The sequence below is a fragment of the Meleagris gallopavo genome, chromosome 2 (genome assembly GCF_000146605.3).
Source record: "Meleagris gallopavo isolate NT-WF06-2002-E0010 breed Aviagen turkey brand Nicholas breeding stock chromosome 2, Turkey_5.1, whole genome shotgun sequence".
Classification (NCBI taxonomy): domain Eukaryota; kingdom Metazoa; phylum Chordata; class Aves; order Galliformes; family Phasianidae; genus Meleagris; species Meleagris gallopavo.
The window spans coordinates 27,955,182-27,982,486 of NC_015012.2; the positions used below are offsets into that span (position 1 = coordinate 27,955,182).

The following is a 27,305-nucleotide window of genomic DNA, read 5'->3' on the forward strand; positions in this document are numbered from 1 at the left end:
TTTTTCCTTTTTGCTTTTCTTCCCCTTCACGTTCCCTTAAGTATTTGGGAAGCAAATACCCCAAACATATTTAGAGTAATTAAATACTGCTTATACTGTAAAATATTTTGGTTTGGTTTGTTTTATACAGGGCTGGTAAGTTAGAAGTCACACAAATTTTTTTTTTTCTTTCCCAATATTCTGCTGTGTTTTAGTATTCTTTTTGTGTGTAGAGGATATATCTTTTAAAGCAGTTCAGTAAACATGTCTATTAAGAAGTATGGAATAAAATGTCCTTAAACAGGTTGTACAGGAGGAATTCATTTATAAGAGGGCACCTAGACTTTATCCTGAGTGCCATTAAACCACTTAAGCAGTTAAGTGAACTGCTCACTGATATTACTGTTTAAATGTTCACCCATTTGTTAATTAAATTATAAAATAAATAAAGAGCAGATGATAAATATTCCTGTATATCTGCTGAAGAATGATTTGATTGTTGATCATTTAAAGGAAAAAATGGATTTTTTTTTAATATTTATATGTGTGTGTGTGTGTGTGTATGTATTTTTGGTGTGTGTCTGGACAGAAGTCTTGAAAAGATGGGGTTACTTTGATTCATTTTGGGGAAACACTTAAGGGAAATACTCTTCAAAGAAAAATGTATATGAATGAAATACAGAGTACTTCTGAATCAACTGTTGCATTTACATAGGTTGCTTAAAAGGCACCTCCCACTGCCTCGCTGTGCTCACATACACTGTTTGGTTTCCACCAGTGTTCAACAAGCATTAATGAATGTCAATGGATGCAATTTTTTTTGCATGGAGGAATTCAATTTCACACCTTTACTTCATATGCATTGCCATGTCAGATGCCATTTTGTCAGACTGACTCTCTGCTGCCATCTGTCACGTGGCAATTAAATGGAATTAAATGGTAATGGAAGATTGGAGCATTGGTGGTAAGATTCCGCCTCTACTGCCATACCACCAACATCTGCCTCTCATGTTGTGGGCCAACAGAATAAAATAGGAGATGTTACTTTTGGAGCTGCCATTGTAAGCTGTGCAGCCTGTGTCTTGCTATAGTTTGCAGGGCAGAGATAGAAATACAGTGGTACTCATGGACAGTCTGGTACTTGCCATTCAGTATTGATATCTTACCCTGTTCAGAGAAGTACTTGGAAGTATTTGTCATATTCTTCTAATGTTTTTTCTCTAAGCAGGATGTTGACTGCAAAACTGATTAGATGATCAAAAATCTGTTCAGTTTTCTGATTCAGAGACTTTGAGTACCTGGTAGAAGCTAAATGCAACATGAAATGTTGCCCTAAGAAGAGAAGGGAATAAGTGTCTTTAAGGGCAGCTGGTGAAATGATCTCTTTTTTTTTTAATAGATTTGATTCCAGACAGTGTCTGTGTTAATAGTAGGAGTTAGTAGTAGTTTCTGTTTTTTCCTGAGGTGACTAATTAGCGTTCTTACCCTATCATCCCTAACTCTTGGAGAGTCTGCTTACCCCTTTGCAGTTTGTTCCTTACAGAAAGGAAGGAAACTTTGAATGGCTGACCTGGCTTGGCTGTACTTCTGTCCATATTGGATGCTGCCCTTGAGCAAGTCTTCTGTTGTTTTAGCTGCCTCCTTCCCAGTGAATGCACCTTCCAGAGAAGGCTAAAGTCTTTATAGATTTTAAACCAACAGGCACTGTCTATCATAACAGTCTCCTGGAAACAAGTAGTATATGCGAACCTTACGTAAGATTCATTATGAACTGTTCAACGTTAAGAAAGACACTAGAATGCTAATATTTTTTAAACTCATACTGGGTTGATACGATGTGTATGGCTTTGTTTTGGCTTCAACTCTTTGATCCAGGCATATTTCTGCAATTTTTTTTTATGGGAGATATTTGAAATATTCTTAAGAATCTTTCCTTTAGTTAGGCCTATATTTGTTATTTTCAAGTATTCAGCAAACATAATTAAAGAAGCATCTGTATGTTTTCAAGTAATGATACAATTTTTCACTGTTATTGGTATTAAAGTTATGTTTCTTTTCTCATGCTTTTTTTTTTTTTTGTTAATTTGAGGTGGGATTCTCTCATTGTGAAATCAGTTCAGACCAGCTGTATCAGTGTAGATATTTCCAACTGGTCTAACACCAGAGCTAGCTACCACCTCTCTTCTGTCTTGTTCTTAATGTTTCTGTTCCTGAATACCTCATGGCTTGCAGAACCTTCCTTTCCAACTTGAGTAGGGTGAAAGTGGAGGCGATGTGTTTATTGGTTGACTTATCTTGTAAAAGGTAACTGGATTGGATACCTTCAGTCTTCTTGCTGATAGATTATGTTTGAATGAACTTAATGATTTTTGCTTTGGTTCAGCAGGGTGAATGTTCTACATTGTAGTAAATGGCATTTACTTTTTTATTGCAAGTTGAGCTGTAGTGCTCACTTTCACCTGTACCGAATTTCAGACTGTTTACAGATACAAAGATGGAATACTGGGAAGAGTATGGTGTAATGAAATTTCGATGTACAGAATATAGTACAGTGCATGTAGCTCCTTATCACAGAGGCATCATTCTACAGTCCAGGTTTTCAATTGCAATTATATTTTCTCTTCTTTTGGAGGAAGTTAGTTTCCTTTGTAAGTTGAAAACATCTGGAAAGATTTTGGTATAATTAATGTTAGACATTGATGATATGTTTTTTAATATCAAGTTGGCTTTTTTTTTTCCTCTACAGTACTAATGAACACATTTTTTTTTCTCATTTAGGAGAATATATAAAAAACTGGCGGCCAAGATATTTCCTGCTAAAGACAGATGGTTCTTTCATAGGCTATAAGGAGAAGCCCCAGGATGTGGATCTGCCATATCCACTCAACAACTTTTCAGTGGCAAGTATGTATTTCCAGTACTTATTATTCTCTTAGCATACTGACTAAATATCTGCTGCATTTTGCTGAATGCGTAGTTCGGAATTTATTGATAACAGTGCAAGTTTGATGCCTTCTGTCAGGCTAGTACCCCCCCAGTCTCGTGTCCAGCTCTACAAGATTTTCTTACAAATGGCATTAAAGATTTTATCATAAGTGAATTATTTTTAAAATCTAAGTCCTCCATTTTTGTTTTTATTTTATGTCTATCTAAATTATTTGTTACTAATGACAACATTTGATAAATGATTGTTTTAAGATGAAAATCCTTAGAAAGCTTACTTTTATTCATACCACTGCCCTCTTTATTTTTTGGTAGTATCTCTGAATTCACTTGAAAACTCAAATTAATTAGAAAATTATCTAGACTGTCAAATGGCACTAAATCGTGCTAAATTATTTTTCTCTTGGATAATCAGGTAATCAGCTCTCCAGCCTGGTTAGTCAGTAATTTTGAGCAATCAGATAATTTGCATATATTAGCAAAGCTACAAAGTATGAATCTACTGGATAAAATGAAGACATTGTGCTTTTTTCTTTTTCAAAAATGTTTTTAGAAGACAAGTTAGTAGGTTTTTTTTTTGGGGGGGTTGTGAGATTGATAGAATATTTTTGAACAGAAATGAAAATATTTGCAGAGCTAAGCTAAGGGGAAAAAAATCCCCAAGTGTAAGATTTGTGTATATTATGGCTATAAACTTTTGAAGGAACGAGTATTAGAATATGTAACCAACTTCTTTCGAAATGTGTTTAGTGTACTGCAATACAATAAATGGCAGTACTTAGTTTTAAAGGAGAATGTTGGAGCCACAAGAGCAGGTGTATGTAGGGAAGGAATTTCCTTTATTTGCATTACTAATGGAAGTAATCTTGGGTTCCAATCCCGTGTCTTGACTACAGTTGGAGGAGGAAAGCCTTGCACATTCTGATGATGGTAGAAGTCTTACAAATGATATAGAGTATACAAGCCTTTTAATACTAGAGACTCATTTTACCTTGTTGCTATGCAGTGCTAAAAGCAGTGATGCCTTTAAGTTGTTCATGAGAGTTGGTAGACCTAGCACTGACCAAGTCATAGGATGTTATTCTTCAGCCATTCTTCTGACTGTATAACCCATTCATTTATAGCAGTTAATAGTTTCCTAGATACTTCTTGCTCTATGACCAAGGGCAAGAATATCTGTAGAATTACAGCAAGTTTTTTTTGCCCTGCTTTACTGTGCTCTTCATTGCATACCTAGTCTTCCTTTTCCATTGCAGTGAGAAGGATGATCCAAACAGTAGTTCTGCCAAGTGAAGAAATGCGGAATTAACAATTAGTTCCACTGTGTTGATACTGGTGTTGAACTCTTTTTTTCTGATACCAAGAGGTCATTTTCTATAATGCTAAATTAGAGTGCTGCCCCTGAACTTTGTTTTGATGGGAATTGGATAATTTTTTTTATTTGTTTCCAGAAACGACAGGAGTCCTTGCAAGCAACGTAGGTCAGATACTTAGGCTATGTAAGCTAAAGGAAGGAACTTGTAGTATTAATTAAAGAATTACAGTATTGATAAAGGAGATGAGTTTTTCTGTTTTCTGGCAGGAGAAGCAGTAATTTAATAAGAAATAACTGCTGAGGAGAGCAAGAATAGCGAGAGCTTTTCCCTCACAAAAATAATCCCATAAAATTTTAGCAAAGTATCTATGTGGAGATCACAATGTAGGAAGTAAAACATTTTCTGGAATAAGAATTTTTTTTATAAGATTCCAGTTTTTAACTTTAATTAAATATGTTAGATTTTATCTCGAATAAGAAGTACAGAATTATATAGTGTGGAAAGGCTGAAAAGATAAGGCGAGAATACTGTTATACTCTGAATTGCAAAGGACTGCTTTTGGTCAGATATTTTATCTGTCTAACGATGAGATCATCAGTAGGGCAAACAAACAAAACAACACTGTATGAGTGAATCGGATCTCATCTGCAGTACCTGGTAAATCTCAAGAACGGGCTTTATAGTCTGCAATCCCTGAGTTCCTGAGCTGCTGCAGTAGGTTTGCAGCTACAAGCAGTGCAGCATATTTTTCCTGTAATAGTGAAGTACACTCTTCATAAATTACTAGCCAGGCAGATGGAGTGTGAGATCACTGTTAATACCATCTTGATTAGGTTGGCAGGGACTTAAAGATATGTCTTTATAGTCCTATCTTCACATAATCTTTGTAGCTATCTGTAAAGTGAGAATGTGGTCTCAGTCTACTTTTTGCTCTCCAAATGATAGACATCTTTGGCTCTTACTTACAGCTTGTTATTTAAGCAGAAAAGGCCAAGGCCATGGTATTATTTTTGTACTGGTTGAGTTGAACACTGGAAAGTTTGTACCTTTCTGCTTTGTACGATACTTCTTCTGTAGTTTAAAATTCTACGCCTGCCCTGTTACACCAGTTATTTTGATCCCACAGATATTTTCCCAACAGAATGACCCCCTTCCACTCCTGCTGCACCAAGCTTAGAAGACTTTCCCAGATACAGTATCGTTTTCCGTATAGCTGCTGCCTGATTTCTTCCAAGAAAAGTTTCTTCCAAGAAATACGGCCAAAACCCCACAGCTGAGCACTTTTCTCTCCCTGATCCTTTGTAGCCAGTGTATTCCCTTGTGAATCCTGTGAATGAGAAAAAGGCCTGAGAGGACAAAAATGTTTTATAGCCTGCTAACAGTGCTTCCAGTGCTGAATATGCCCTTATTAAGGCAGGGAAACCATGTGGGACTGAAATGGCGGTGAGTGATCTCTTGCTGGACCATAAGTATGCTAGGTGGAGTTGACTGGGGGGTATGGTGGAGATGGGCTAGATAAAGTGGGAAGATTCGGGACTGGCCAGTTGGTGACTGTTCTTTGAGGCCCACAGGTGGTGGCCTCACCTCCCCAGAGCAGCCTTCTGGTGCATGTGAGCACCAGTAGTGAGTTCTCTGTGCTGTGACTGCTGAGCTGCCAGAGCTTGTGGCAGGGTGAACAAATCTGTCTGGTGATACCAGGTCATGTGCTGGAATCACTTTGCTTTCTCTCCTACGGAGTTACTGTATTTTATACCATACAGAGCCCAATTCAGAGACTAGTTCAAAGTCAGCCTTAGCTCTTTTTAGGTATAGAGAAGCAGTTGCAAGTAATGAAGTTACTGGAGCTTCAAGAGACACTGTTGATTGATTGAGTCATGGTAATGGAGTGGGTGTGCATTCCTGCCCACCTCAAAATTTGTTAATTTAAATTGTTTTTTGCTTAGGCATTAAAGCAGTCAGAACCAGTCTAAAAATATTTTTTATTCAATTGCTGTAACTTCTTGGTATAGGCAAAGGCCTATATTAGGCTTCTTTTGAAAAAAAAAAAAAAAACAACACTAGTACTCTGGATGTCCCCATGGCAGGATTTATACCCCTAGAGGTCCCAGAAAAGAACAACGTGATCTCACAACACTGATTCTAAGTGTTCCAGTGCTGTTGAAGCAGAATCAGTACTGCTTCGTGTACACTGCCTTGTCTTCGATGGGAAGAAGTGGTGGTTCTTTCCAATTCTATTTAAAGAGCTTTTGTGGCCTTACTGATTTAAAAAAAAAAGACACACAAAAGAGAAACCACTGAAAACCAACATTAAAAAAAGGTCTCACACATGCAATGAGTATGCAAGGGATCACATAGCACATTTGGGTTGAGGTGTCTGCATGAACTGGCCTTTTGCCTTCATTTTGATCTTCATGTGGAGAATAATTGGAAAGAGATATATCCCTTTAGTGGTAGCCTTTGAACTTCGGCCAGAAATGATGTCACTTGGAATTTTTGTGGTATCTTGAAATATTTTGCTTTCCAAGCACTATGTGATGCAGGTGAAATAAATTCAAGTTATTGCTAGAAGATACTTTTCTATAAAATGTTTTTCTTAATTTTATTTTTCTTCACTGCAGAAATTATCACCGATGAACCCTGGCTACTCTGAATGTAAAATGTACTACTTTTTACTAATCATAATCTTTAATTTGGCCAGAGACAACATTTATAATTTTGGGGATTTAAGAATATAAAAAACAGAAAAATTGAATTGTTTTCAGGGAATAATGAATAGGAAGAAATGAATAGAAAATACATATACATGTATACATCAACTTATCCATGAAGATACTTTGCCATGGAAATTACTTTTCCAGGAACTCCACAGTTAACTTTTCAGTGAGATTTGAGTTTAAAGTCGTAGGTGTTTTTGGTTGTCATAGCAGTGGATGACGTGAACACGCAGATACACGTCCAACTAGTTTCTTATAATTACAGCACAGATTTAAATCCAAAGTAATAACAGTACAATTGAATAAATAATATTCATTCAACACTGCAAATAATTTTGGGGAGAAAAAATCATTGTATATATGATGTGCTGAATACACAAATGTGTCTGTGGAAATTCAGACTCAAATCTAATGTGTTACCAGTGTTAGCGTTGGATGTATGTATGTTTGTCTTTCTGGGAAACTGGACCAGTCAGTCCAGAATTGAGAGGTTTGCAAAGTGCCTTTGAACTGTTTTTAGATGGCATAGTTGGTATTCAGTCATTTGACTTAGAAGTTTGGATTCATTTGTTAGCTTGGATCACGAATGAGGATGAGTTCCTTCCTTCTTATCCTTCAGTTTTACTGAGGTCACTCCCAAAAGTATGCCTCCTATTTTTTTCCATGGAAACAACAGTTACAAAGAACATGATAGCACAGCAACGAAATGGAATATTGGCGAGAAGGTTCAACCTCTATTGCTGTCCCACCAACATGTGCCTCTGATGTCAGGGCCAACATTATAAAATAGGAGGCATTACTTTTAGAGCAGCTCTCGGACAGCACTTTCTCAGACACCAGTTTACCATTCTGTAATCCCCAGCTATCTTTAAGTAGGGCCTGGTATAAGCATGGCAAGTCAAAAAGTATATTGTCAGGTCTTTTTATCCCGGTGTGATACATTGATTTGCATAAATGAAATTGAGACGTTAGTATGTAAGAGAGAGGGATACATTATGTTACTGTCTTCTGTGAAGACAAGAAAAACCTCAAGCAAAGCCTGGCAATAACATGTGGAGATCTCTCATTTTCATTCTCTCTCTTTGCATGAAAGGATGACTAGCAAACTATAATTGTCATGATAAAAAGGCAAGGGCACTACTTCAGTACTTTTTGGAGTGTTGTAAATAAATGACTTCCCAGCATGGTGAAGTGCATCACGGATGGTCTTTTCAGTTTCAAGGAAAATAATCTTTTTTTTTTTTTTTGGTGTTAATTATTCAGTCATATATGTTGTTGTTGTTATAGCATTGAAGCACATACAAGTTCGAGTCATGAGCCAAGCACCACAGGAGTGGGATTTCTACCCATACGGAACAAAAAGTCAGTTCCTGCTCCAAAATACTAAAATTCCAAATATAAAACAAGAGATAGCAGATGGATGCAAACAGATGGGGGGAGTATGAGAAAACAATGAGGCAGTATTAGCCTATAGAATAGACAGTGGTCTCAGCACATTAACAACTTATCCACTGTCCAGGTTAGATTTTGTCTTCTTCTTTGTTCCTGTTTTTAAGACATCATGGTGAAGTAGATTTTTAAGGAGGGTTTAAAGAAGAACTTGCTCACTAAAAAGAAAGAAATTATGAAATGGTACTGAATGGAGCAGAGGGAGGATGAGTGATATGAATGGTCATTTGGATACTGAATAAAGAGTGATAAAGAGGATGAGAGTAGGCTGTGGGGATAGTCCACGTTGAAAACTTACTGCTTATGTGCTAAGGCTGTGTAGAAAACGAGGAATGCAAAGAGAAGTGCGTTACAATCAAAGGGGCAATAGGAAACAACTACCTCTGGAGCAGTTTGGAGGATGACATTTTTAGGAGAAAATTGCATTTTTGGGGACCAAAGAAAGGATATTAAATTATTCACATACATTGTTAGGTCACCAGTCTTGTTTAATGGGTTATATTGCAGATAAATGAAATGTAATGAGAAAAGAGGAGACTTGAGGAGAGAGAGCCTTTTGGAAAGCCTTAGAGAAATAGGATGGTGTACATAAATGTGTAGGAGAATCAGGAGAAGACCAAGCTGAGAGGATGTGTGTGTATAAATATATATTTCTTTATATACATATACATGTAAAAGTCACAGCATTTCATATGTGAGCAAAAGCATGCCTATCTGTGTCAATGTTAAGAAAATTATATATTAATTCTGCTACTTTCCTAACACAAGTCATTAGAGAAAACTGGATTCAGAATGCGAAGAGTAACAGTAATGAAAAAAGGTCGTGTGAACAGTGTGTCTTAACACGAGAAAGAAAGCTAACTGGAGTAGGTACTGAAGAGGCAAAGGTTGGGATAGTGAAGTGTTTATCTTCTGAAGGAAAGACCTAGAGGAAAATAAGAAATTAAAGATTAAATTGTAATGTAAATAGATAGCTAGATATGCTAGGTATAAACATCTGCATGTAAATATCTCCCTACATAAGTAAAAATGTATATACGTTCTAAAAAATGCCATCAGCAGTTCAATACTATTTGTTTTATATCATATAATAATCATAGGAAGTTTTCCTTTGTGCTAAAACTCAGTTTGCATTAGAAATAATTTCTCACATATGCAACCTTCTGTTCATTTTTTGGTGAAATTTTTGTGGCTTTTTATATGTTTAACATTCTTGTCTAACTCTACCAACAAATTCTGCTGAAGATGAAAGCTTCCTTATATGAAATAGTAATACAATATTAGTGTTCCTTCTTTGTTTTTCTTTTTTTAATGCTGAATGAATGCATTTAGGAAAAGAAATTTGGTGATTATATGGTTAAAGTTATAGAATTCAAACTTTAAACTTTTTAATAAAATCTGAACAGATGATCTGTGCTTTTTTTTTTTTTTTTTGGAACTGGCAGGTTTCAGGCCCTCTAATTGGCTTCCCAGCTTTGCAGAGTAATTACAGCTTCAAGCAAACTTTGTCATCTGTGGTTCAGAATGGTGTAAAGTAAACAGAACGTTTTGAAATACAGTTTGTAGTTAGAGCTGCTCAGGAGAGTTTAACTAGCATAACTATTTAATTTAGATAGTACATTTTATTTGGAAAAGATAGCCTAATGTTTTAGAATTATCAGATTGTTCGTGGATATGGAGATAAAATTAACATCTGGTTAACCTCCTTTTTTAATTAAAAGAGAAAATCAGTAACTTGCATTGCATTTCTTTATTCTGGTTCTATTTCATTTTTCTGTTTCTTATACAGATCCAAAAATGGCCAACCAAGTACTACAAACTTGTTGGAACTGAGTTCTTGATTTCTGTAACTGATTTTGTATTGTGCTGTTTTGAACAAATGTTCTGCCTCAAGGCTTTGTATCCCCTCTAATATTAAAGGGGGAAATTTTTCATGACTGATGTTTAATCCCAAGCAAAACAGAAAGCTTTAGGATTAAAATGTGTAATTCCAAGTTGTAGATGGCTAGCATACAAGAACACAAAGTTGAGTCTGTCTGTTTACTGGCTTACTCATCTTTTTGAATGATAATTTAGACTTCCAACTGTTTGGAGTTGAGATTCAGCCCTTTAATTACATATGTTTATGTATAGTAGCAAACTTGAAGACATTATGGTAGAGTGTTCTCTCCTTTTGGTAATGACCCAACTATCACTCAAGCTTTGTGAGCCAGCTTTCAGTAGCCAGTTTCACTCATTCTTGTATGCTTTTGTAGTTTCCAAACTATTCTGTTTAAAACTACTACATTTTTTTCCAGTAATTAGTAGAAAAATGTTTTGGTAATTAGCAGTAAGTATGTATTAGAGTACTTATTCATCTTAATATATTTATTTATTTTCATACCCTTAGGTGAAAGACATGCACAAACAAATTTTTATTCATGTTGCAGTCGTGGTAGGAATGTTGTTTATCCCATACATTTGTATACAGCAGCCTGTGAAACATGTGAGTGACTAAATATCAGCAGACTTCAGTTACTTTTATGTACTTCAGCAGGCTGAGTAGCACACACCACTTTTAGAAATACACTAGTTCTCCACTTCTTTCCAAAACTCTTTTTGTTTCAATAATTGAGGACATTTATGTATTCACTTTTCCTTCTTAAAGGAAATTATATATTTAGCCACTTTTAATAGAATATTTCAAAAAGCTCTGTAAGCCTTGCTTGATATTATTTTTCAGTAGCATCCTTCTAACATATTCAAATGGCTTTTTTTTAATGTTTTCATTTCCTTTTTCATTTGCCACAGCATTTTTTATTATATTTAATTGATCTTGTTGATAATCTATAATGAAAATTGCTGAGAGTTAAGGACTCTGTGATATTTACAGACCTTAGTATATGCATCCACAGCTAAAGTAGTTGTTCTTATTAATGAAACCATAACGAACACCATCACTTTGAGAAAGCTCTGAAGAAAAATTAATATGTAGTACCAGTAATATGTGTATAGCTTGGTACAGACTTACATTGATGAACATAAAAACATACAAAAAATATATAGAGAATATGTTAATTATGCAAACTGGCCTTTGACTAACAAGTTCTCTAGTTCTGTCTTGCAGGCTCTCCATTCTAGCTGCTATTTCTTGCTGCTGATCTTAATGAGCCTTCTTCTGTCCCCCTAGTGTTTGTTTTCCACACAAGTTGCAGTCATTCTTCTTTGCCATTTACACTCTCTTGCCTTTATTCCCTGGTCTTTTGTTCTGATGTCTCTTCTTTAAATTATTTTTGCTGTATGCATTGGATTTTACCTTAACTGGGTAGCTTCCTTTTTGTACTGTCTGAGGGTAGCAAGAGCCAATACAAACATAGGAGAAAGAGCTTTCCATTCAGCAGATATATAGGTAAGAGATAGCTGTAGCCTCTGAATTAGTGCACAGATTTTTAAGAATTTTATGGTTTAGTAAATGTTACTGCAATTTTTTTTTTTTTTTACCGCTCTCCCCTGCGCTCTTTCCTCTCTTGCAGAGAAAAGGACAGGTAGAATGGACAATTGTTACATTTTCGTAGGAATACTGGAAGGATATCAAAGGTCTTGGTTTGCCAAGTTTTAAGTCTTGTCTCCAAAATGGAGTATTTTCCAGCAGTGTGCAGCTTTAGGCAAACATCGAGCAAAGGAAGTTTCAACCTACATGATTGAAGTGTGATAGGATTAAAGATGAGAAAATGGTTTAGTCAGGTGTAGGATCAGGTAATCCTAAAACAGACATGCATGCAGTCTCTTCTGTTATAAAGGTAGTCCTGAGCATTTCTTAAAGCTGCAGTTGAGAATTTTAAGAAAACAGATATTATTCCTAGAGCCCCCATCACTGTCCTTGTAACTTGGGCTTCAACTATATGCCTGAGGAGAGGAGTTCCTTTGATCTCACAGTACTTGCACCCAGCTGTGACCCTACTATATATCCTAAGTAGCTTCACTTCATCATGGTCCCTATGTTCCCTTCATCTGCTTCTGTCCTTGTTTCTCTTCCACCTTTGGTGTGAAGTTCCCTCTTCTCATGTCCATCTGACTGTAATATTTTCCTTTTTAAAAAAACAAAGCATGTCAGCTTGTGCTACAGTTCTTAAATCACAAAGAACTGTCTAATGTCAGAACTTCCCTGTCTGTATTGAGGATGCGGCACCAATGAGTCTGATAATGCTTGATAACAGTCAGAGGCCACTTCTCAAATAGTGTTCTTTAGATCTTCAGGTATGCATGTTAATACCTCGAGCAAAGGCATTAAGCTTGTTATATGTTAGTAATATAAGAGAGAATTGCTTTATTGTATTTTCAGTTTGTATCTGCATTTCAGAAGGTCTGCTGTGAGTATGCCATTTGTACCATTAACACTTGCAACAGGCATAAGAGGGAGAAGTGAAACAGGCTAGCAGGCACTGAAGTATGTTGAGTATTTAGAAATTCACTTGATCTGATGCAGTTCCTTAGACAATATTTAAAACATATTCCTGTAAAATTATGGGTGATAGTTGAGGTGTCAGGACTCTGAATTTATGGAAATAAAAGAAAGCCAAGATAAAGTACTTCTGTGAAAGAGCAAACTGCCTTGGAAAGTGGTACATGCCATATAACATGACTTCTGTAAAATACTGACATTATCTTGAGTAAATAAAATGTATTTCTCCAAGAATGAAGGGCAAGGTTTTATGGTAAGTTATAGTCAACAGCATCAACTTCACCAGGGAAAGGTGTGTGCTAGCTGGTAGGTTGCAACTCTGTAAAAAGAAAGTTATTGTTGATTGTAAATGAACAGGAAATCATTTGCTGTTTTCATTATTGATTGATTTTGTTTACTGGATCAATCACTTTGTATCACGTTCTTGTTCAATTACCAGAATGCGGGCTGTAATGTTTGTGTTAGATTTATGGTGGCTGCAGGAAAGCAAATCACTCTTTTGACAGAGTAACCTTAACTTCACAAAATAAGTAAATAAATAAATAAATAAAATCACACATTTGCACAAATGAAAAATTTTAGTAGGTCAGAGTAGGTCAGTGTTTTCCATCATACAAATGTAATGTTTTAGTGTAGTGTGCAATGTTGTAAAATCTAACATCAAACATCAAGTCTTTTCAAACCATTGTCCGAATTAACAGTATTGTGCTCTTATGACAGAGGAATAGAAGATTGTCTGCTGTGTGTCTAGAGTTCTGTGTCAGGACACATCTGGGATATGAAAGCACAACTTGTGAGCACTGACTGGCTTAATTGATTTAGGCCAGGGAAGACTGAAGAGAGGCAAATTAGTCTTCAGATATCTAAAAGAAATAGCTGCTTGAAGAAGAGAATAAATTGGTTGGAAGGACAAGAAACAATGCTAAAATTATTTCCTAAAATGCTAGGAAAAATTAGTTTGCTTGCTGAGATTTGAAATTACTATTTGGAGGAATTGTAGGAAGTGTTTAGAGAAATATTTGAGGGAAACAGCCTAGATAGTCCTGTTCCTGCCTTGGAGTGCTTAGAACAACAAGCTTACTTCCTGGGGCAGCTCCATTGGGCATGTGCGTGGTAATTCTATGTTTAATAATCAGACTGATTTCAGTGTCTGAATTCTCCCAGATAGGATATTTTATAATAAATCTAATCGTGAGGTGATGGTACCCTGGTAATTGCAGCATGATTACCATTGAAGGAAAAACATCATGCTCCTGCCAGGTACAGATGGAAAACTGTGCCTTTGGCTACTGCTGTTACCTTGCCCTACTGGAGCAATCTGGGATATAATACTCTCACCCTCGTAATAGACCTAATTTGCAAATGGAGATGACATTTTGTATGGGGAACAGTACAAGTTCCATCAATATCTCTGACTTATTTCTTCTACCTTATGTTCAAGCCCATGGTTATATTGGTGTTCTGTATTTTCCTTTATGTGCTGACTAGGTATACATAAGCTATATGTATCTTATCTAAGTAATTTGCTTTTCACACATTACCTGGAAAACTATAAAGGGTGAAATATAATGTATTTCTCTAGAATGTCAGCTAATGAAAACAGAGCGACCAAAGCCAAACACATTTATTATCAGATGTCTTCAATGGACCACTGTCATAGAGAGGACGTTCCACGTAGACACTCCAGAGGAACGGTGAGAATTTTATTTTTGTTTCTCTTTCAGTGTTGATTATGCACAATTTTCAACAGTCTCAGCTGGGATTGCTCAGTAGTCAGTATGCGGAATTCTGACATTTCAAGCACTTCTGAACAGTTACTTGAACAATTTATAAGTCAGCTTCTGTAAAATATAATCCGAGCTCATATCTAGTCTGCGAACTACCTGCAAGTGGGATGAGTATGTTCAAATAAGCCAAAACTATGTCATGACATGTCTCCAAAGTGTTAAATTTTGAATAGAAGCCTGCTTTGGGGTGTTTTGCAGCTTTACTGTCTTAGATTTTCCTTTTACTCTTCTTAATGTGTTCTTTTTGTCACAGAAAGCAATATGTTATAATTTGTTTTATGGTGTTTATTAGCTTTTCTTCTTTCACTGAACATAAACACACTCTCAAGAGTTAACTTTTTTAAAGCACGGAAATGTATGGGAGATATGTGATGGTGTATCTCACTAAAATATTCCATTCTGTTTTTCTGATTAGATGTACTGTGTCTTCCCACTGAATGCACCTGTCCTCTTGAGGTCAATACTATGATTTAGCTTTATTCATAGAATCACAGATTAGCTTAGGTTGGAGAGGCCCATGAAGATCACACAGTTCCAACTCTCCTGCATTGGTCAGGGATGCCAACTAGTAGGTCATGCTATTCACGATCCCACTCTACCAGACTTTGCTTCCAGAAATGAGGCATCCACAATCTCTCTGAGCAACCTGTTCCAGCACCTCACTACCCTCTAAGTAAAAAATTTCTTCCTAACATCTAGCCTAAATCTTCCCTCTTCTAGTTTAAAGCCATTGCCCCTTGTCCTTTTATGATCAGATCATGTTTTGGGGGCCGCAGGCTTGGATGCAGTACTCCAGATGGGGCCTCCCTCTCCCTGCTGGACACTCCTCTTTTGATGCGGCCCAGGATACTGTTGGGCTTCTGGGTTGCAAGCACACACTGCTGGCTTGTGTTCAGCTTTTCAGCTTTTTTTTTTTTTTTTTTTTTTGTGTCCATTAGAACCCACAAGTCCTTCTTTGGAGGGCTGCCCTCAGTGAGTTCTTCACAGAATCACAGAATTGCGGGGGTTGGAAGGGGCCTTAAGAGATCGAGTTCAACTCCTTTGCTAAAGCAGGTTACCTACAATAGGTTGAGCATATAGGCATCCAGATAGGTCCTGAATAATTCCAGAGAAGGAGACTCTACGACCTCACTGGGCAACCTGTTCGAGTGTTCCTACACCCTGACTGTAAAGCAATTCTTTTGCATTTTTGTATGGAACTTCCTGTGTTCAAGTTTTAGGTCATTCTTCTTGTCCTATAGCTGCATGCCGCCAAGAAGAGCCTGGCCTCATCATAGAAGGCCACTAGAATAGTGAGGCACGGTTTGCCCTTGGTGAAGCCATGTTGGCCATCTTAGATCACCTCCACATCTTGCATATGCCTTAACGTATTTCCTCGGATGATCTGCTCTATGATCTTCTCAAGTAGAGATGTGAGGCTCAGTGGCCTGTAGTTCTCCAGGTCTTCCTTTCTCCCTTTATTTAATATGGGAGCAATGTTTTCCTTTATCCAGTCACGGGGGTTTTGCCTGACAGCCACGATTTTTTTAAGTAGGATGAAAAGTGGCTTGACAACCAGATCATACAGTTCCTTCAGAATCTTGGGATGCATGTCATCAGGCACCGTAGGCTTGCACAGAGTCAGCTTCATGAGATGATCTTGAACTTGCTCTACTCTTACAGTGGGAGGAATTTTGCTCCCCTGACTCCCGCTTAGTAGTTCAGGGACAAGAGAAGCATGAGAATACCTGTTAAGGCTTAGGCAAGGAACTTATTAAGTACCTTAGCCTTCTCCATGTCTGAGGAGCCAGCTCTCCCTTTCCATTTATCAGAAGGGGTACACTCTCTGTCTGTTCCTTCTACCCAAAGTAACTAAAGAAACTCTTTTTGTTGTTCACATTCCTTGCCAAGTTTAATTCTTTCTGCACCTTGGCATTCCTGAACCCATCCCTGCACATCTGGACAGTATCCCTGTATTTTTCCCAGGCCATCTATCCCGACTTCACTGCTTCCTTTTTTTCCCCCAGCATGACCAGCAGGTCCTTGCTCTGCCGTGCTGGTTTTCTACCTTGTCTGTCTGATTTCTTCTTCTGGGAGTTGAAGCCCTTTTGCGTCTCAGAAAGGCATTTCAGAGGGTGCAGCCAGTTCTGTTCTGTTCCCTTTCCCTTATGGACAGTTTCCCAAGGAACCTCATCCAACAATTCCTTAAACAGCCTGAAGTTCAGGATCCTGACTCCACTGTTTGCCAGGCCCATGTTCATTGAGATCATGAACTTGGCTAGGACGTGGTCACTGCAGCCTAGGCTGCCTCTGATCTTAACCTCTTTTACAGTCGCCAGGTCAGCACCTTGTGGGTGTGTCCAGTACCTGAAGCAGAAAGTCACCATTGATGGACTTCAGGAGTCTTCTCGATTGCTCGCAGCTCACCATGTCCCAGCTGATGCATGGGTGGTTGAAATCCTCCACCAGGATGAGAGCCTGCAATCACGATTCCTCTTGTAGCTGATGCAAGAAGTTCTCATCAATAGGCTCGCCTTGATCAGGTGGCCTGTAGTAGACACCAGCCACCACCTATCCTTATTCTTAAGCCACAAGCTCTCAACCTGTTCTTGAGTGTTTCTCTGGGAAAGTTCTTTGCAGTCTGTCAGCTCCTTAACGTAGAGGGCAACTATACCACTTCTCCTTCACCTATCCCTTCGAAAAAGCCTGTATTCCTCACTAGCACCTTGTCTCTCTAACTTAGCTCTACTGTCTCACACCAGGATATGGGCAGGCTCGCTCTCACCCCCTTCAACCCTAGTTTAATGCTCTGTCAGTGAGCCCAAACACCTTCTGGGCCAGAATTCTCTTCCCCCTCTGATCCAGGTGGACCCCTTCACTGGCATTATTATGTCAAGTGCAGTGTAAACTGCCCCATGGTCGTACTGTTTATACCAATAAATAACTAATGATTTTATTTTTGCATTGCTTCTTCTTTTATTAGTATATTCACTTACACCATTTTAAATTCTACCATTTAAATTCTATTTTCATGATGCTTTTTGGAATTTAATTATTTTTGAGAACCTCTGATTCTCAGGGGAATTTGAAATTAGCTAAACAGTTCAGCTTTAAGAGGGAATAGACAAAGAGTTGAACACATACTGTAGATTAATAAATCTTAATTATTTTCTTATGGTGAGAGGGAACATTCTCTTGACTAGATTGTTACCATATACTGTGTGTCAGGTAGGACATGACATACTAAGCTCTGAGTAGTGTTATACCTCTGACAAGAATTTTCAAGTTTTTAGTATTTAAGTATTTATAAAATCAGAGACCATTAATTTTTGAAATAAACTAAGCAGTGATTCTTTTTGATACTGATCAACCTTAGCATCTCATCCATCATGCAGAATATAGAAGGAAATTGAAAATATTAAATTGTATGAGACTTTGGCTGTGTGACATGAGAACTGCATGTTGAAGCAATGTAGCATGTGAAAAACAATATAAACAAATTATTTGGATGAATTTTATAGTATAATTTCTAATAGGATTGTTGACTTATTCATGATAGGGAAGAATGGACAGAAGCTATCCAGGCTGTAGCAGACAGACTTCAGAGACAGGAAGAGGAAAGGATGAACTGTAGTCCAACTTCACAAATAGACAATATAGGTGAAGAGGAGATGGATGCTTCAACAACTCATCATAAAAGAAAGGTAATGACATTCAAAAATAACTAATAAGATTAATATGTAAGTAACTTCTGCAAAATAATCTAGTAGGATACAGAAGTAATAATATCTACATAAATTTCAGTGTACTACAAGCATAGAAGTACATACTTACTTCAATAAAGCTGTACTGCTCTAATTTTATTTATTTGTTATGCTGTCTGGTACACCACCTTTCAAAGGCAGAGTTCAACCATTCAGGCACACGTTAACAAGCTGCTTGTTTTTTGAATATTATTTTTGTTTTTCTCTTTATGTTTGTTTACTCTTCCAGATGTATGGGAATAAAATATTTTCTTTAGAAAAGTATTTGCCCATTTTCTCATGCCCAATACAATATGATTTGCATGAGAAAGGATAGCAGAATTTAGCTTTTATTGACCTTTTTTTTTGCTGTATGGGAAAAGAACTTTGCTTTAATTTTCAGTGAAAACAGTATCTTATTTCTTTGGAATCCTTCACAGCTTCTGCAGTAAGTAGGAATATGTACACTGCTGTCTATAGCACTCTTGTAGTTATATCTCCAGAATCAGCAGGATAAAACACATTATGTTTCAAATATTGTGTCATGTAAAATTTGCTTATTATTTTTGGTTTCCATTTTGTCCTGTGTTTCTGGATGTACAAACTACTCTTGAAGAATAATGAGGAACTTGAGTGGATGTTTCTCAGTTGTTAGACAGGATTGACATGACTCAAAAAATGCATTGAAATCACATGAGAAATAATAACTGGATTCTATAGGATTGGCTTCATTCTTTCTAGCTACAAAATGAAGTCTGTGGAAAATTAAGTGGAAGTCTGCAGACAGCAAAATAATCTTACAGCTAGTGTTACAGAATGTCTCTTAATGATGGACAGTGAAAAGGAATATTGAACATTGCAAGAATTCTGAGGCAAGAATTATAGAAAGATCAGTGGCTGACAGCTGGGTCCTTAGGAACAGGGTGTTACAAGAAATCTTAATTATGTCATTTCCTAAGTTTTGAGAACATGAGTTTGCAATGCAAGCATAGTTATTTCATGTAGTTTCATTGTACATAATTTTCTATGCTTTTTTTCACTACTTAAGAAAGAAAAACGAATCATATACAGGCATGACAATACTCTCATCATGAACTGTCAGGTTGGAGAGCTTGACACTGAACTTTTAGCCTTGCAGCATAGAGATTTAGTGATTGTGCTCCAGGGTAAAATATAATAAGTGACAGCAAGACGGAGGCTGTGTTCAAGATGTGTCAGTCTTTGTGAGAGGCAGTGTGATTATGTGGAAGGGATTTGGGTTTGCTCTTTTAAAGATCTGACCACTATGCCAAGCTTGTGTATCCTCCTACTAGAGTACAAAAGCACTGCATAACAGCAAGAGTTTCCAAGGTGTCAAAATAAATGTAGTCTAATATAAGTTGTTTATCTGGAATGTATGCTCTCCTTGTTCACAATATTTTTCCCATATAACAAAAGGGTTGTGGGAATAAGAGTAGGTGGAAGATCAGTTCTGTTTCTTTCTTGCTACTTACGCTGTAAGAACCCAAGTAAAATTCCAGGACAGTGCATGTGCTGTGCTATAGAATATATAATGTATTTCTCAGCAAGCCAAGAGCAAACTACAAATCAAATGTGCAAATCAATGGTGATATTCAACACCTAATGATAGCTCAGAATGTGTGTAGCCACTGAAAAGCACACTGATAGCATCAAGGAAGTTTTTTTCTGCCAAAACTCAAAATCCCACTTCAGATTTAAAACTTTTGGAAGACTTAGCAAAATGTGCTCAGAAGTTTTTTTAATAACGTGTCCTGAGTGACCATAATAAAGGGGACTCCCTTGTCGCTCCCTTTGTATTAATTGAAATTAGAGGAAATAGTTTTTTGTAGAACTGTTTCTGAAAAGCTTCTGCTTAAGCATTTGTATTTGTTAACAGAATCAGAACCACTTCAGTTATATCTACTTAATGTGTTGGCTTTTTTATATTAAGTTTCATTCAATTTCAAGAATTTTTTTTGCATATTGTGTCCAAAAAGCTTGTTTAGTCACCTGATCTTGTATCTGCACACGGTGAATTTTGCTTGTGCACACACCAGATGGTATTCATATGAGTAGAGGAGCATAATCAGATTAAGAAGCAAGACAGAAGTGGGCCTGTTTCTTCTCTTAAAAAAAAAAAAAAAAAAAAAAAAGTAGCAAAAGGTTTACAAAGAAAACAGTCTTTAAGTAATTGAACTTGCTTTGAACAGCCTGGCAGCAACATCTCTGCAGCAACATTTCTATCCATATTATCTGGAAGAACAGAATACACCTTTTTATTTTGCAGTTCTTCTGATGGTGTCAGTGTGCCACTTAAGTTCTACAATAATAGCATCACTAACATTTCAAGTACAAAAAACAATTAGCAAACTGCTTTTATTCCTTGCTAGACTATTTCTGTTAAGTAGAATTTCTTCCTGATGAAGTCAGATGAAAATTCCCAGTCATATACTCCTTGTGTATATCAGGAATATTTTAAAAGTAGTTTTTGATCGGTAGGAATTTCAATAACCACAGTAAAGTGTATTGTTTTGAAAAGAACATACATAGCAGAAGTAAATAGGCTTTACAGAAAGCTGAGTATCATGTAGTTCTTTGGACAGTTTTCTGTTATTTGTTTGCGAATTTGTTTTTCAGGGTTCAGCATGAATAAAGAATGGATTTTTTCAGAGAAGCCAAAGTACAACATAATGAGTAAAAAAATTCACTTCTCAGGGTTCAATAGGAATGAAAAAAAAGTGGGAAAATTATGAAGAAAACAGAAATCAATCTTAAGGAAGCCTCCAAATTTGCTTACCAACATTCTCAGGTTTAGAAAGTATTTCAATTTTTTCACCAGTTTTCAGTACACTCTTAGCTGTGGCATCTGTGTTTTTATCTCTCAAGGTCTTGTGTTCTTTGGCAGACTTTTTGAGTTACCCTGCACTGAATATCATCTCTAAGCCTTCTGCTAAGTTTCTAAAGAATGACAGCATCGGGATACTTTATTCTTAGAACTATCACTGCTACCATAACCTGCTGTTAAGCCACGACTCAAAATCTCTCAGAACTATTATCTTCCTTTTATAAATCTGCATTTTTAAAAATCTGTTTTTAGCAAGGTTGCAGCTTTGATGGATGATGTAACAAATTCTAGGCAAATGAGTTTCGATTTGATTGGCTTGCTGCCCTTAGCATCAAGCCCATGTCTGTGGTCAGTTGAGCCAATATCCTCCCTCTGTGTGCAGGCAAAGGGCTGCTATTATGAACTGTCTTTGTTCAAACTCGGATGGTCTCTCTCTAAATTTAGCCTCTCAAGGAAAAAGTCACCCCTTCCTTGCAGCTTATGGTCCAACAATTTTTTGACAGTTAGAAGCGATGAACTTTTATGTTCATTAGGTATTCTTTGTCGTAAAAGCTGTTGGCCTTTCTGTGTGGGGAAATGCACTATGAAGTTAGGGTGACCTGTGCTCTGAATTACTCATCTTCTGCCTGAACTGTGTTTTAAATGCATTCTGAATTTCATAGAATGGCTTGGGTTGAAAAGGACCACAGTGATCATCTAGTTTCAACCTCCCTGCCACAGGCAGGGTTGCCAACCACCAGACCAGGCTGCCCAGAGCCACATCTGGCCTGGGAACTTACCATGTGAATTTTGACAGTTTTCAATGCTTTAACTTAAAGGTGGTTTCTTTTTGCTTGATGGCTATCACAGAACTATCAAAGTAGATATCCCGAATTTCCAAAATACTGACTGTGATATTTGAGAAATCTTCCCTTTAGTTGATGGAATAGCAGTTGCCACATAGTGTTTGGATCACAGCTTTACGTATATATTATACGCATTAACGGTAAGAAGAAGAATATTTTGAGAATGTTCTTTAATGGAGTAAGTTTCAGAAATTCCCCAGGTAGAACACATGACCTTGAATGTGTTTCTTTTGACTTGATATAAGCAAAAAACTGTGCTGTTTTTGACCAGTCAACAATGGGACAACAGAGGGACTTAGCTAAGATAAGAGAAAGTTTTGTATGCATGTTTATGAGTACGCATGCATGTACATGTGCAACAGATCTGTTTTTCTGTAAATTGTGACTTTCCCATATTAGTTACTGTTACTTGTTTTGTATTTTGCTATTGGAATCCCTAGCTATGAATATGTGTGGAAATACACATTTAATTGAAAGAATTCAAACAAAACTAAAATTTTAGCTTGTAGTGACAATCCATGTACATTTTCATTCTTTCTTTCTTTCTTCTCCTAATGCTCCCCTTGTGTTTTGAGGTCGCTAAGAGGAATTAGATAATAATAATAAATAATATTTAAAAAACTGTCAATGTAGCAGGTGATATATAATATACAGAATGAAAGTCATCTTGAAAGTCTTTCCTGAAGAATATGAATTTGTTATTCAAACTTTGTTCTGTCTGATCTGTTTATTTTAAAATACGTGTAATTTCCTTATCACTGTTTTTTTTTTTTCTGGAGACTTTCCTGTATTTCCTATTTTAACTGACACAATGACTACTTTTATTAGATTGAATATTTCATTTAAGAGTATAAATAATAATGTTCCTTCCATTTTGGAGATGTCTACCCTCAGATTGATTGCATATCCTCAAAATTTATTAAAAAGCTACTACTATTACTTGATATTTCTGTCATTGGAGTAGCTTTACAGATTGATGGTAGTGCTTTCTGGTATAGACAGCATTGTGCCCTTGCAGAAAAAACCTCTAATTCCACCCACTCTCCATCACTTAATGAGTGTTTTACAACCTTATGAAAAGGTCCTGTGTTTATATGTCCTGTGGTTATTTGCAGAGCTAAGAAAAACAGTTTTATGAACAGGCTCTAAATTTAAATAGGTTCTGGTAATAAATCAGTGTATTTTTTTACTCTTATAGTTTTTCTCCTCCTTCCTAATCAAAGAAGAATACTAAAAATTATTTGAAGTTTGAGTTTGCAGGAATGTGACTACGGAAATATTAAATGGAAGATAAATTTAAAATCCTGATAAACAAAAGGCTAATATGTTGAAAGGATAGTAGTATCACAGTAAATATTTCTAATGAATACTTGAATCAGTGTCTGGAATTAAAAAATACTTATAGAGAAGTAATTATTTTAGTCTTTGGCTAAATATTAAAAAGATAGGTACAATTGTAGCTGAACTACATATTTTGCCTGAGCTTGAGCAATGATTCTCTTATGGTTCTAAAATATGTTCATGATGCAGACTCCTAGAGTTCATTATTATCAGCAGTTTCATTTTGACAGGAAAACGTTTCACAATTATTTATTTTAAAACCAACACAAGCTTATTGTATTAATTGTGTATCAATACATATATAGGCTTATTATTAATTTGTTTTTTCACTTACTTGTAATTTCCCTGGTTTTGTGCATCTCTAGTTGTAGCACATTGCAGTAGTTTTTGGAAAATTTGATCAGTTAAGGTAGTGTTTAAGTCTATGATCATAAACTTCAACTTTATCCTGATTTGTGTGTGTGGCTCAGGTTTTGTAAATTGATCTTTTTATATTGGTAATACTGTTTGGTTGTTTGCAGAAGCATTTTTGAATATATTTTGGAACTGCGTAGCTTATGTCTTGCTAATCCTTGCTTGTTCTTTGCTCCTTGTAGACAATGAATGACTTTGATTATTTAAAATTACTGGGCAAAGGCACGTTTGGCAAAGTTATCCTGGTCCGAGAGAAGGCTAGTGGGAAATACTATGCTATGAAGATTTTGAAAAAAGAAGTCATTATTGCAAAGGTAAGGAAGATTTTATTTTTAATTCTATTTTTATTTTTAATGGAATGATCAGCATCTTATAGTAAGCTATACTTGATTTTTTTGTTTTTTTTATGGTGACTGATTTTAATAGAATATATGTGTATCTTCAGAAAACAAGAGTTAACAAAATTAACACGTACAGATCTTTTTACTCCTTTTTCCACTGTTCAGTAACCTAGAGCATCCTCTAAAGCACTTAGAAAATTCACTGTGCAGGAAAGTTGTGCCATCTAAGCTTATAAACAGAAAAAGTGCATTGTAGGGTATATTACATAACTAAATATTTTTATAGTGAATTGCAAGTTTAGTCAAATAAATACAATTAATTAATTAATTAAATTAATTATTTTAATTTAATATGCTGTTCCTGGTTTGTTAGATAAGATTAGCCATGCATGGGAATAACAATTTTATTGTTCCATTTTTGAGATACAAAAAAGAAATCTGAGGCTGAAGTCTGTAGAAATTATTTAAATTGAAATTGTCAGTCACATTGGATTTATGTAACATTATTGGCCCTTGTGGTTGGTGGTAATTCTATCCAGTTTTAACTTGAAGATCTGAACTTTGTTTCTTGTAATGCTAAAGTTTTGAACCCTACTTGCTCAAGACAATTTTGAGAACAAGAACAGTACTTGCTGTTGTCATCATTATACAATTAAAAATAATTCTGATTACTAAGTAAGGAGGTTTTTGAGGGATGTGAGCCTGACTGAAATTTCTTGAATGCTTGAGGCTAATATTACTGGTGTTCCAGGAAGCTGACTGTGGATGACAACAGCTATGGATTATATATATTTTCAAATATTCATTCATTCAAATGTTTTTCCAATTTTTCTACTTGTGAGTGAAAAGAAGGGCTACAGAGTTCTGCAAGCTATCTCACTGCTCATTTGTCTGCCTGTCACTCTCATTCTAATAGCTTTTGAATGTGTTGATCAGTCTTGATTAAATTTGAAAAAGGAATTGAAACCTCAAAGGCGATTACATTTCTTTGAGCTTCAAAAAAAACAGCTTCTATTTTGCTTATTCTTCAGATTATTTCTTGATATAAACCTCATGATTCACCAGAGAAGTGTGGATTCCTTTTTTTTTCTTTTTTCTTCTCATGAAGGCAATAGCAGTTTAGGTAGGTTTTTACTCAGATCACAATTGATGAAGAATGAGAGTTATGGAAAACAGTCAATATCATCTCAGTGTATCTTCTTTCACATGAATAGCAAATCAATTTTGTGTGCACTTGGAAACTTAAAAAATACAAATCAAATTAATGCTTAATAGTAAAATTAGCAGGAATGTGTAATTCTTGAATTCTGCTTTCACAATATTGAAAATTATACCAAAAGGTATAATTAAATAAATAATGATTAAAATAACTTATTCATTGTAGCGTAAAAAGTCTCTATAGGGATATACTACAATGTTGTATATGTATATATTAAAAGTTTATTTGTCGATAAGCCCTTTATTCTATCTCCAGGTCATTAACATATTATAAAATTCACTAAATGTATGAACGGTGCACTGCTCTCCCTACTTTTTCAATTGGAGTCTGAATCTGAGAATAGGCTTTTTATCCACATCACCAATTGAAGAAGTGTTGCAGACTAAATCCATATCATTGAAGATTAGAAAGATGGGTGGTGAGCCTCTTGGATTTGTTGTTGCAACATCACTGCTTATTACAGACTGTCCGTTGGATCCAAGATACAGTGATTTATTTGATTTTGCTATATGAATGATTCTTCAGAATAGCTTTTCTCTTTGAAGCATTTTTTGTTTTCCTCCCAGTATGTGGCTGTAGTGTCTATACTGAATAATGCGCTACTACTTAACTGGATGGCATCAGAATTTATTACTGAGAACTCTGTTGTTATTTTTTAACTTCCTATTTTGACAGTTTTTAAAACATAATCTAAATCTCCTGACATCTGTGTTTACTTTAATAATAGTTTAATTAGTAAATTAGTTTAATGATACCTTATCTTCAGAGCAGAGCATGATAAGCATGTCCAGGACAGTAATCTTACATTAGTATTATTTGTGGCAATATTAAAGCATATTCCATCTAAATAAATTTACTTATGTGGTGTTATGGTTGGTGTTTTAGTCACCAGGTTTGTCTTGAGTTCAGTATAATACTCAGCTGATGCTTAGTGCCACAGTCAATGGCAAAAACTAGCAGGGTGCTTCTTAGCTTCTTAGGTCAGGCCCTTGGCAATGTGAGGGCAACACTGGCCATAGCCTGTCCCTGCGGCCTTGAGCCCTTCATCCAGGCTCCTTCCTTGCCTGGAAAGGCAAAAGAGAGGGCTCTGGAGGGAGAGACAGCTGGCAGGTAGAGGGCAGATGAGCTTTCCCAGGCACTAGTATGCACTGGGGCTGAGTTTCTTTCCATTTGGCATAGGGTTTATGGCAACCCCTGTGATTTAGGCTGAGGAACAGGAGAGTGCAGCTGTCTTGCTCTGAATTTTTCTAAAGCTGGCTGGAAATGGGGAAGGGCATTCCCTGGCCATCCTTTGACTTGCTTCGAGGAGGCAGGGCAGGCTTGGCCAGAGAAGTGCTTCTTACGTGATTTCTGTGGGATCGCACCGGGGTTGAGGAAGGATTTTGCATGGACGTTCTTCCATTTTGGCTGAGTGGTTTTAAAGAAAAACAAACACCAAGACAATGTTAAAAAAGAAAAAATACTGTAAAATTAGACTATGTTCTATGATTGCCTGTCAGCTACTAGCTGTGTACGTTTCCTGCAAACTGATTTAATTAACCCAGTATTTGTCATTCAGATGATGCACATTAGAGCTTTACATTTCTGATACTTTGCAGGTCTGATGGCTATATTTCCAAAATACCAAATCCAAGGTTATTGTTTTTTTCCTGTCCTGCTGTGGTTGTAAACTTTAAGACTTCATTTTAAAGCAATATTTGAAGAAAACTCAAATCAAATATGTTAGATTGTATGTTGCTGAACTTCTTATTTTACTTTACTCTTTTTTCTAAAAAGAAATCAATACTTTTAATGTTTTGGTTTTTTTTTGTGTGTGTGTGAGCAGTTTCATTCATTTTTCATATCTACAGTGTAGATTTGTGTTTCTGGAAGTATTAACTTTTTCCTTGTAGTTAACTAACAGCAATTTTGTATCTTAATTAAAACCTACTTGTATTTTTTGCTTCTTA

At 36.2% G+C, this 27,305-nt stretch overlaps 1 protein-coding gene across 2 annotated transcripts in view; it reads left to right on the top strand.

Annotated features, from left to right (window-relative positions):
• Window positions 1–2,752: 2,752 nt before the first annotated feature.
• AKT3 (AKT serine/threonine kinase 3) overlaps window positions 2,753–27,305 on the top strand; it is a 65,486-nt gene continuing 40,933 nt past the window's right edge. Inside the window, exons 1-4 of one of the 2 annotated variants that reach the window (XM_010706839.2) lie at window positions 2,753–2,883; window positions 14,425–14,536; window positions 18,168–18,312; window positions 23,979–24,110. In XM_010706839.2, the coding sequence (XP_010705141.1) occupies window positions 14,436–14,536; window positions 18,168–18,312; window positions 23,979–24,110 (378 nt within the window). In that variant the 5' untranslated portion in view covers window positions 2,753–2,883; window positions 14,425–14,435. The remainder of the gene's footprint in view (window positions 2,884–14,424; window positions 14,537–18,167; window positions 18,313–23,978; window positions 24,111–27,305) is intronic. The other variant, XM_019612744.2, reaches the window with a different exon arrangement.